At 42.1% G+C, this 12,342-nt stretch overlaps 1 protein-coding gene across 1 annotated transcript in view; it reads left to right on the top strand.

Annotated features, from left to right (window-relative positions):
* The window catches only part of syne2b (spectrin repeat containing, nuclear envelope 2b), a gene marked incomplete at its 5' end in the record, with an annotated part of 145,516 nt that overhangs the window by 124,239 nt on the left and 8,935 nt on the right, over positions 1-12,342 (top strand). The window contains 11 exons of the mRNA XM_082515097.1: positions 3,548-3,710; positions 6,319-6,506; positions 6,635-6,785; positions 7,640-7,822; positions 9,159-9,296; positions 9,415-9,609; positions 9,842-10,142; positions 10,326-10,394; positions 10,793-10,929; positions 11,149-11,365; positions 11,650-11,855. Coding sequence (XP_082371223.1) covers positions 3,548-3,710; positions 6,319-6,506; positions 6,635-6,785; positions 7,640-7,822; positions 9,159-9,296; positions 9,415-9,609; positions 9,842-10,142; positions 10,326-10,394; positions 10,793-10,929; positions 11,149-11,365; positions 11,650-11,855 — 1,948 coding nt within the window. The remainder of the gene's footprint in view (positions 1-3,547; positions 3,711-6,318; positions 6,507-6,634; positions 6,786-7,639; positions 7,823-9,158; positions 9,297-9,414; positions 9,610-9,841; positions 10,143-10,325; positions 10,395-10,792; positions 10,930-11,148; positions 11,366-11,649; positions 11,856-12,342) is intronic.

Raw genomic sequence — 12,342 nt, 5'->3', positions numbered from 1 at the left:
TCTGTGAAAACATGAAAAACAAATTAGTATTAAAATCTATGTTCTCTCAAGTAGTTCTGGATTTGAGAGCTACCCATCAAGCCTGGTTTATTTTCAATTTTTTAGTCCTTTAAATAGATATTTTCAAACATGTGAACTCATAACTAAATATCATATCAAACATCACTCATAAGTAAATATGAAACAAGAAGAGGAAAATTATTAATTCTGTGAATTAAGAGAAATAAAATGAAAAAAAGAAACAAAAGTTTCAAGAAAGACTGCAAAGCAGAAAAAGTATCTAGAGAAAAATACATTTTAATCAAGCTTGAATATTATTCGTTTTGGTAGTTAATTATTTGGGCAATTTCTACAGTTTCCAATGCTGGTTCTTTGTGAGTGTACCTGTCACTGCATCCAGCTGTTTGTAAAAGCTGGAAGAGGAGAAGAGAGGATGGTGAGAGGAGGGGACGGGCGGTCTGTGGAGAAGGCAGGGAGGGGAGGGATGGTGGGTTAGCGCTTGCTAGCAGATGAGCCACCATCATGGAGTAGTCTCCTCACCAGCCTGTAAGTACCTCTCACCCTGATCTGGAGACTTCATCACGCCCCGTCCGACCTGGCGCGTGAGGCTGGAAAAGCGGACGGGTGAAAGGGTGGGGGGGCAGATTGGGTGTTTTGTTATGATAAGGAGACGAAGGTTGAGGAGCAAAGGGGGATGGGCTGAGCTTTGTTGATGCAGGCACGTAGGCAGGCAGGCAGGCAGGCAGACACACACCGAGTCTTTCAGAGCTAATTCAGTTTAGCTTGGGCTTGCCTCATGCGCGTTTACATTCAAATAAAAGGTTGGACAGCAGATGTGTATTTTTGTGAGGGTATGCAGCGGCATGTTTTTGGTGGTGTTCTCCGTTCCTCTGTCTAGTGCAACATCATCACATATGGTACAGATGTGCAGCCCAGAGCTCACACCTGCACAGAGACACATAAAAACAAACGTGCATCATCAGCTAAATATGGAGCAGGGGAACCCCTGTTCTATCTCTGCTACTGGGGCAGCAACAGCATCCAACATTCCCAGTCTGTGTCTGTATGCAAAGCAGAAAACTTGGTGGGCTCAATGCAGCTTGTTGCTGCATCAGACTCATTGTTGCATCATTGAGCTGTACTGCCTCGTATGCACAGTGGGCACATTGATTAGTACATGACACACAGCTACACTTTTTATTGTAGTTCTGGACGACATTACTGCTACTTTCAATGAAATCAGTGGACATAAATGACCCTGGAGAGACAAATCTAATAGACTGTTAAGAGCAACCTAGAGAAAAGCAAACAAACAGCATCCCAGCTCGCTCTGAAGATCCACTTTAACTTCACAGGAGGTTTCTTCATGTCAATAAGGAGTTTTTTCTTCCCACTGTTGCCAAGCGCCTCCTCCTAGGGGGCCGTCTGATTGTTGGGCTTTCTGTATTACAGTGTTTATTGCTATATGGATAAAAATGAATAAATTGAATTAAGTCCCATCATAATAACTTACAAAATTTGAAGTTAGACAATTGTTGAAAAATTGTGTTAATAATTAATGTATTTTTTAACCCAATTTTTAATTGGGTTAAAAAATACATTAATAAAAAACATTACAAATGTGATTAATTAAAGAGCAAAGATCCAGATGTGAGGTATAAATCATTTAAAACATTTATTGAGATAAGCTAAGGTTATATATTCATACATCTGCACTGACCAAGAATTGCCAAAAGATTCATGAGTGGGTGTATTGTAAGGAAATCAAAAGCATTCACAAAACCCAGAATAACCCAGAACACCAATCTATCACAGAAGTGATGTGAAACGACATTCACAATGAAGTCTCATTGATCAGCTATACAATATTTTTTAGGCCACCTGATCCAAATTCATATCAAATGCAATAATCCAAATAACGTCTTAAAGTCCTCTAAACATTGTCCCCTCAACCTTAAAGCACAATGATAACCAGCAGTTAAGAGTGAACGGAGGAAAGAAAACTTCACCTGTAGCTTTGAGAAAGAGTTTTGAACTTGAAAATTAATAACGATACTTAAAATACTATAATAGTATAATAATCTATAACATTACTTTTATTTCACTAAAAGTTTTGGCATTCAGGTCGAAGTATAGCATAAATGGCAGAGGCTGTCATTAGGCTCTAAAGGTGTTCCAAATGTTTCTTATTTTTGTGGCACCAAAGAAATGAAAGGCAGTGCATAATATTTTCAGCAAAAGGGAATAAGAAAAACCTTACATACAGCAGATGAACGTCTGTATCCAACACGTACACAAAACTCCAAATGACTAATAATCCTTTAAGTGGTCAAACAGCTTAAGGTGGCAACAACCACAATGTCATTATGATTTCAGATTGTCTGCTTTTACTTGACAGCACAGAGAACACAGGAGTGATAAATAAACTCTGCTCTTCACTGAGTTTTCCTTCTTGAGGTACTTGGAGCGGTTTGATGTGTTTTTTCCAGTAAATTTTTGTTACTGAGAGAAATGATCATTAAGAAACTTTCTCTGTCACACAGTTTGTGTGCCGAGTTTATTCTTTCAACTACAAAAATATCTTAACAAAAACTTGTTGTTGGATAGTTGTCTTCATGTCATTCCCCAGTTTTTGTAACCCGCTGATGTCACTAAAAGTCATGTTGTTGTTTTTTTAATTTGGCGTTGGGCCGGTGTATCGAACAAATTCCAGGACGTTTGAGGACATTAGGTGCCCCATCCTTGCTATGGCTAAGATAGAAGCTGCAAAAACATATTTGTGTTAAGAGCAGTGACAGATCTATAATTAACAGACCACACTCTGGATGTGAGTTCCATCCGAGCCTGCAATTTAGTGAATATTCAGATGTGGAATTTTTTACTTCTGGTCACATGACGTTGCTGAGTCACCTCTCTCCTCTCTGCGTGTGTTGTGGAATGAACCGATGTAGGTCACTGACCTGAGAGCTGTGCTGGAATGCAGCCGCTCTCTCAGACAACACGCAGCTCTCAGTCAGATGTAGGTCAGCTTGCAGCGTGGCTTATAATGGCTCCCGTTGTGTCATTCGTTGGAACGACAGCAGCGCTTCCCACACAAAGTTAAAACCTGCCACAGTGCTAATGTGTGACATGGGGCTGAACGTAGCGTTCACAGTGGCAGGTTGATGGGTGTTTGCTCAGCATCCTTAGTGTCCTAATTCAGTTTTTTGTCTCCTCAAATTGCATGATGAAAACAAAACCTTGTGTTACACACTTGAGACAAACAGACAAACAAATGCATGCATTATTTAAAGAGCTGGTGTATGTAAGACTTGCAGATTTTGACTTCAGATGCAGGCTGCTGCTTGCTAAAGCTGTTTACATGTATTATGTTCCTTTAAGCTATTTAACATACCTGTAGCTTTAGGCAGAGAGCCACAAATGGGGCACAGAAGTCAGAAACTGACTGGGGGAATTTTTTTTGAAGGTTTTTTACCCTTTCTGGTGATCTGTGACAAGCTAAACTCCAGTGAGAACTGTTCTAATGTGATGCATCTTTCCTCGACAGGGTGAGGAAGCTGAAAGAGACGCTGGTGACGGTGCAGCAGCTTGATAAGAACATGAGCAACCTGCGGACGTGGTTGTCCCGTATTGAGACAGAGCTAGCCAAGCCGGTGGTCTACAGCACCTGCCACAGTGATGAGATTCAGAGGAAACTAGCTGAACAGCAGGTGGGCAAAGATGGAAGGACTTGTGTGAGATGCATTAACTTATGAAAGTGTGTATTTTTAAAGATTCAGTCAAAACCTACAAAGTCCTGCAAGACCAGGAAACTAAAGATCTAAAATTTCATTTCAAGATCTACATGAAGTACCTCTTAATAACTAATATAACCTCTAAGAAGAAGAGAACAGTTGGCACAATGCTGTGTGACAACTGGAGTGATTATTTCTTTGATTGTTTGGTATTTAAAGCCAATCGCCTCCCACAGCCATGTGAAAAAGGAAGATCTCATGAAAGGTGAGCAAATCACCTTTTATGGTTTCTTTGTGGAAGAAAAACGAGAGCTCTCTGTACAAATCTACTGAACTCGGACATCTTCAAGGTAAAAAAAGGAAAAAGGGGCACTTAAAGTGCTATTTTAGAAATGCACGAGGTAGAATTAGGACTCCACTGTGAGGGGAGACATTGCGTCTGGTTTTAAACCCTTTATGTTATGGCCACCCTGTGGTGGTCCAAAGCATACTAACATAAGAGTGAATAATGTGCGCTGCAAAGTAAAATCTCAGCAAGGCTCTGCTAAGAGAGGAGTTTGTGAAGGAGAGAGCTGTCACGCTGGGCTGAGAGATGGTAAATGCGCTGAGAGGCAGAGCTCATGAGGAGGTCCAAAAAAAGGTAAATGGACTTTAGCCTGTTACTCAATTTGTCATCTGCCATATAGCAGTACTTTGGGAAATGGCTAAAAGTTCCAGGTCTTAGAGCAAAGATGGGTGGAAGGGTTCAGAGGGAGAAATATTGTTTTTATGTCTTGGGTAGAGTTGCCTGTTTGCCTCTCGGGTTTTGGAAAAATCTCATATAGATATGCACGTTTGATAGTATACGGATGAGATCAGGTGACAGTGGTTGTTGGACCTGTGGTTCATTTTGCATTTTTTAATCACTGGATTAAACATTTAAATGCACACGTATATAGCATTAAATGTGACAAATGGGCACATTCCCTTTAAACCCACAATGTGTTTATTCTTGTTTTAAAAAAGGGTTAGGGTACGTTGGTCAAAATATGTGAATTTGCTAAAATCAGACCACATTATCAACAAGCACAGTAATGCTTTAAAAGAACAGAATAACTCCCAGACCTACCTTGATTAAATGCATGAATAGAATACAACATAGTGTTTATTTATTTATAGTGTTTATTTTGTAAAAGAGTAAACACCAACCCTGCAGCACTTTTTGGCAGGGCTTTTTTAAATTGTTCATTCTGTATTCTGTCATGTATGCAATTTTTGGTTACTGTGAAGGTATGTAGGTACACGCGTTAAACAAATGCAAACAGAGAACGTAACATCGCATTTGAAACATTTTGAAAGTTTTTTACAAAAACCTTTAGATGTTAACAAGGGTTCAGTGAGATTGTCCCACCCATTAAGCAGGAGGTACATATACACACACACGCACGCATATATATTATTGTTTCCATTTTATATAACTGCAACTCTTTCAGCTTTACCACATTATTTTAGAAATAAGTACTAAAACTCAGTGATCAGCCTTTCCCTTAAAAGCTGGGCCCCACAAACTGGTTGACATGAGCCACTTTTTCTGTGAGAAACTCAACATTTTCTGAACTTCTGAAAGTGCTCTACTCTGCCACAAGCATGTCAGCCTGAGTGCTCCTTACTTTTTTGGGGTCTAAAATGCGACTGACTGCTACGTAGTAACTGAACTTGTCAGCACTGCTAGTAACCCAAGAGTTTGGAGAATTTTCTTTCTTTTTTTATGTCTTTTTTTTTATGATGGATTTGGGGGTCAAAGCAAGCACAGATGTGTTCATTTGACAAGTTAACAGTGAAAGGGGTTCAATTGCACTAATTTCTTAAATCACTGAATATCTCTAGCTAATGATTTTTCTCCACTCAGAATTTTACAGATCTGTGCAGTTCAGGGGAAAAGATACACTTAGAATCTGCAAAACAAATTGGACTCCAGCTTTCTGTCTAAATCTGGACAGGGACGTGTCTGAAGAAATAGAGCTCATATCTGATGAAAGAAATGGTGGCAGTTGTAAAGGAGTGAAATGGAGACAGATGACAGGCAAAATGAAAGGAGACGAATTCGAATCGGCGTGGCGATGTGCAGAGCCTTAAAGAAATTGGACTTCTCCTGTTCCTCAGAAAAAGGCTGCAGGTCTCTCCATTAGCAGATGAGGGATGGCTGAAATGACTCCTGTGTGGATAGGCACTTTAAGCTTTCACTGGTCACCATGGCAACCTAGAGAGTGGTAACTTTGAACAAACAAAAAGTGGTGTCCAGCCCCAGTGAGGGAGCTCTCGCTGTCTCTCTCTCATGCTTACGTACTCACACACACACTCACACACACACACTCACACAAACTCTGAGAAAAGGCAAAAATGAGGAAAAAACTAAGAACATAACACCAAGGGCCAAAACGAACAGCACCCGGGAATCATGCTGTGCTGTGTCTACAGATTGCAGGCCTCAAAACAAACCAGAAAAATACAGAGTTTGGGTTTTACTTTGTGATTTCTAGAAGAGGAGAAAGTTAAAGAAAAAGTTTTTTTGTCTTTTGTTTTATCTGTGCCGGTTGGCATTCAGGATCTGCAACGGGACATCGAGCAGCACACAGAGAGCGTGGCCTCGGTGCTGACGCTGTGCGACGTCCTGCTCCACGATGCCGATGCCTGCGGCAGTGACTCGGAGAACGACTCGATCCAGCAGACCACCCTCAGCCTGGACCGCCGCTGGAGAAACATCTGTGCCATGTCCATGGAGAGGAGGATGAGGTGAGCAGCCAGGAAGGGTTGAAGATTGTTTACTGATTCTTTAGTTTACAGTGGTTGGAGGGGTCTTACACCTTCCAGAGCTCGGGCTACTGTGATTAGAAGTTAACATGTGCCTTTTCTGCCCTCAGAATTGAGGAAACGTGGCGTCTCTGGTGTAAGTTCCTCGATGACTACTCTCGCTTTGAACACTGGCTGAAGACGGCAGAACTGACAGCAGCCAGCCCCGACTCCGCCGACGTCCTCTACACCAGCGCCAAGGAGGAACTCAAGAAGTTTGAGGTCAGCAGATTATTTTGCTCTCTGTTTGGGTGGACCTAAATAATTGGGATTTCTGTGCATTCTGATATTAGCACTACAGGAAAAGCCAGGGGTATGTTAAAATGTAAAAAGGTCAGCTCATTCATTAAAAAAAGGAAAGGAAATTAAAAACTCCCTTTTGAAAAGAAGAAGCCGGTAGCACCAGGCAGCCACTTGCTGTGATGGGTGAGGGAGACAGGACAGCATGAATGTCTGGTCCAGAGGGAAAAAGGTTCAGCAGCTGTTAAATAGCTGTTTTCAATTTTTGTTTTTCTTTCTAATTTTATATTTCCCTTGAATCAGCAGACACCAAAGACGCATCAAACACAGTTTTAAGTGCTCAGGTGTCCTGTTGCGCTGTGACTCACTGGTGACCTTTGGTGCGCTGGTCTAGATTAGAAGCACAGATTAGTGTCTGGTAATCTGGAATTTGCTGAAATGCCTTCATTTCTACAGCAACAGGGAACCAGTGTATATAGTGGTGTTTAAAAAATACCAGTGACCTACATTATGTATCCTGGCTGTCAGTGACATATTATGGAAGCTGTGGAGTGTCATTATTAAAGATGCAAATCAGCTGTGGGTTGTATTTATAAAGAAAAGGTTATTTCACACAGCCTTATAACCAGTGCTCACATTTCTGTTGTGGAATCAACAAAATTTGCTTTAACAACTTTCTGTAAGTGACTAGTTGTTCTTTGTTTTCAGGGGATTTTTTCTTAACGTAATCTTCAACACGGCTATGTTAACAGATACATCAAAGCATGTGCACTCTATTAAAGCACCCGCTCCAGCTTGAAGTGTTCTTCTCATTGACACTCATGTGTGACTTTCAGGCGTTCCAGCGGCAGGTTCATGAGCGCCTGACTCAGCTGGAGCTGGTCAACAAACAGTACCGCCGTCTGGCCCGAGAGAACCGCACCGACGCCGCCAGCAAACTTAAGGTCATGGTCCACGAGGGGAACCAGCGGTGGGACAGCCTGCAGAGGAGGGTCGCAGCCGTGCTCCGCAGACTGAAGGTGAGAAAGGAGGTCGGAGGTCAGGACTGGCTGAAGGTACCTTAGGAAAGCTACTCTGTTAGAAGCAAGAGTGACTGTAAAATTAAAAAAATAAATAGATATACATACATATATATATTTATATATAAACAGAAATCAAACATTGTTGTGTTTCAGGCATTATCAGATGATCTGTGTAGTATCTCCCTGCTCCACGCTAAGCTGTCAGGATTTAGGTCACCTCTCAGACGGTGACAGGGCACATGGCATCATGTTGGCAGGGAGGCGTTTTCCTCGTGCCATGTGCTTCTGAACAGATGGAGATGTTTTTGTTGCTTTATGGAGATGCCTTGTAATCAAAGAATTCCGCTGCTTGGTGCCAATTGCCAATAAGGCACGTACAGCGGCAAGAGCTCTCACAAAATCAGATTTTCTGCGACATTATGGGCTACATTAATGGGAAATGATTAATACAAAAAACACAAGTGTAGAGAGTCTGTAACCATAACTGTGCAGATGGGTTCTGTATCACCAGTTTGCATCACAGTAGTTGTTACTAAGGTTGGGCGATATGTAAAGTTTTTCAAACCGACAATCGTTAGTCCAGTAAATAACGATATATTTGCACAGGTGACTTTTTGATGGGCGGAGCAATGTAATCATGCATGGACTGAGTTGCGCATTTAGAAGGAGGGAATATTTTACCTTCTTTTCTTGTTTGTTTCAGTATTAATATAGCTCTTTTTTGCTTCATTCATTTATTTGAGATTCGCCAAATCACACAAAAGACTTCATGTCTGAGATTGTTTTTTAATGTTCGCTGGAAGAGACATTTTGATTTTTAACTTACTTTTTGTATAATTTTGTATTTGTTGTTTGGTTGAGTGTGTAAGTCAGATAAACACTGGAACAGCCTGTAAACACGGTTATAGTGGACAAAAGAAGCCAGTTTCCCTTTCTTTTCCTCCCCATCTCCCCACATAGGCTACTGCCTTTCTGTCTTTCTGTTAAGAGTAATTGAATTGAGTAATTGAATCACTGCATTTGGGCGCACTCTGAGGAGGGTGCGTTAGTTCGCAGATAGAAGAGGGTACCGTAAAAAAGGCTCTATTATTTTTTCTGTCGACTGCTTCTCTTAGCTTCAACATTATTAACAAACTTACTCATGGGCAAATAAATAAATAAATAAATCGCTCTTTTGGTGAAAGGCTCAGCCTATCAACAATCGCCCAACCTTATGTGACACTACACTTACACAGCAAGTTGATATCTGGATCACATAAGCCGGCTATATTTGTAGCACACAGTTTATGGCATCAAAGGAATATACTAAAAGTAATATTTCTGTCCTATTCAGTATTTTACGTCTCAAAGAGAAGACTTTGAGGGAACTCGTGAGGGGATCCTCGTTTGGCTGACTGAAATGGACCTTCAGCTCACCAATGTAGAGCACTTCTCAGAGAGCGATATCGAAGAGAAAATGAGAGAGCTAAACGTGAGTATTTCCCTACTGATGTTGCGCTGTAACATTATCCTGTTTACATATTGATGGACTGGCTGGGTCTCTCACTGGCTGAAATATTTTCATACCGTCGTGTCATTTACCTCTGCAGGGTTTTCAGCAGGAGATTACCCTGAACACCAACAAGATCGATGCCCTGATCGTATTTGGGGAGAACCTGATCCAGAAGAGTGCTCCTCTGGACGCTGTGCTTATTGAGGATGAGCTGGAGGAGCTCCACTCCTACTGCCAGGAGGTGTTTGGCAGAGTGGCTCGCTTCCATCACCGCCTAGTCAATAGACGTCCGGTTAGTAGTATAAATGACTCAGAAAAAATAAAAAAGCTGGAGTTTTCTCAGACTGGCTGTACCTGTAAACTGCTGCTCTGAGAATGAATGGGATAAAAGCATTTGTTTTTGTTTTGTTTTTTTTAATCTGAGGACATGCTTGATTGTTTAAATATGTGTCTAACTCACAGACATTAACTTCAAGAGACATTTGTCATCTTATTTATCAGGGTTTTTTTTTTCCAACCTGCAGGTTCTGGAGGAGGAGGAGAGGGAGATGTCAGACCGAGACACAGACCGAGACGATTCACCCGATTTGACCCCGTCCTGGATGGCGGAGAGGAGAAGGAAGGAGGTGGATATAGCAGTGGGAGGAGTTTCAGGTGGACCACAGGTGATGTGCCACCTCCTGGTACCCCCTATAGAGCGATCAGGAAGAGAGACCCCCCTCAGTGTGGATTCCATCCCCCTAGAGTGGGATCACACAGTCGACGTGGGGGGGTCATCATCCCATGAGGACGACGAGGATGCCACCTTCTTCAGCGCTCTGTCAGGTTAGCTTCGTGTCAGGACTTTAGGCTCATGGGTTAAGTTATGTTATATAGCATTCTGTATTAATTCTTCAGATGAAAAAAGCTGAAAAAAAGCCGTTTTTGATATTCCTGTAACACCTTTAACACCTTTGCAGATCTCCATATCCTCAGCTGTGAGACTTTAACCTCCACTGTTTCTTACAGACATGAAGGTCACAGAGAATTCAGAGTCGTTTTTTAAAGTGACTGCCAGTGCAGTGAAAGCAGCCTCGGGTAGGCGCTCTGCCTCCTGCATGTGTCTGCTTTGCTATGCATTTTTTTTCAACTAGCATCCTGCTTTCACCTTTTTTAATCTTTTCTCTTATTTCACCCCATTTCCACCATGAGTCACAAATGTGGCTGCGCACGGCCGCAAATTATCATTCACTTTGAAATGTTTGGTTTGGTTTGGTTAGCGATTGAAGATCATGAGACCTGCATGATACTGCAAGTCGGTTGTGTGTGTTTCTTCAATCCATTTGTGGTTTATTCATTTGGTTTATGCACGGTGAACCTTTTCATGCATGTGTCGGAGGGCTGGTGAAAGGAGCTGTCTTTCCATCATTACTCTTGTCACTGAAGTTTTTATTTGAAATTTAACAGTCACTGTTTTCTCCTCTCGGTCTCCTCAGTGAAGTCAGTGACTGACATGCCGAGCTGGCATCTGCCTGGCTCCCCGGAGAGGAAACAGCTTCCTCGAGATATCATCCAAGCCCTGAGCTCTTTCCCTACACATACAACCGGCACTTCCTTCCATCAGCAGGGCTATGTACGTACAAACACACGATACTTATTGGGTCCAACGTCAGGTCCAAATTAAACACAATAGAAATGGTACACTATGATAGATTTTTGAAGACTTTTTATCATCTTTCATATTTCTAAGAATAAAACACATAGGCATAAGAATGCAGAGTGCTTCCTTTTTTCTTTTTTTTTAAACCAGTGTAACGCCTCAAACTGATTGTGTGTGTATCTGTGTGTTCAGGCGAAGCTAATGTCAGAGTGCAGTGGCAGCATCGACAGCGTGAAGAGGGTCAAACTCATGCTGAACGATGAGGAGGAGCTGGAGGATGCAGGCCTGACCAGCAGCACGGCCAGCAAGCATACCAGCACGGGTACGCAGACAGAGATAACCGCAGGTGCGAGAGGTCTCACTCTGTTTGAAACATGTAACAGTAGGGATCATGCTGGAGGTCCTGAAGGCAAGTCGGAAAACACATTTTCAGAAAATCCACACACTAAAATACAGGACAAAAATTTACTAACATGGACTCAAACTCCAAATGTACCTTTGTTGATAATGGAGCAAGGAAATAGACCAGAGGCTGCCAAAGCTCTTGGGTCTGGCAGATCCACCTGAGACGTCTTTGAAAAAAAGAGGACATAAAAGGGGGATGGATAGTGGAGTACAGAAATCTTGAACAGATCCGTGTGTGTGGCAAGTAGCATTTATACACATACTCATCCCTCTTCCTTGTTTCCTCAGGTGTTATCGAGCGCTGGGAGCTGCTACAAGCACATAAAAACGCAGCGGACATCAAGCAGGACCTGGAACAGTGGCAGAAGCTTAACTCTGACCTGTCTGATGTCACTTCCTGGCTTGGCAGGGTGCTGCCAGAGCTGGAGAGGCTGAAGAGAATAGCACCGTCCACCAGCATCCGAGACATCGAGGTCAACATCAGGAAACTCAAGGTAACAACCAATGTGAGAGCAGGAGGACGTTCGCAGAAGTAAAATAGGCAAATGAAAAAGTGAAACCTTGGGATATTTTCCTAGGATGGGCATAACTGAAGTGTATACGCTGCTCAAAAAACATGAAAGGAACATTTAGAAAACAATCATGTTGGATGGCTGCATATATGGACTGACTAATGTGATAGGAACAAAAGGACGCCACATCATTTGATGGGGCCGAAAATTATAAACCTACAGAGGGGTGAATTCAAACGGACCGTGAAAATCAAAATGAAAAAATTACAAAGCACGCTAGTCCATTCTGCAGAAATTTCATTGCAGCAACTCAGAAATGCTACTCAACACTTTGCTTGGCCCCCATGTGCTTTTATGCATGCCTCATGGACGGTGTCCTGGGGGATTTCCTCCCAAATCTGGACACTCTGAGGTGTAACCTGGCAGCATCGGCTGAACCAAAACATAATGTCCAGGAGGTATTCTATTG

This window comes from Aulonocara stuartgranti, assembly GCF_965226115.1.
Source record: "Aulonocara stuartgranti genome assembly, chromosome: 19".
NCBI lineage: Eukaryota > Metazoa > Chordata > Actinopteri > Cichliformes > Cichlidae > Aulonocara > Aulonocara stuartgranti.
The sequence above is the reverse complement of the archived record's forward strand: the minus strand, read 5'-3'. Positions and strand labels throughout refer to the sequence as shown.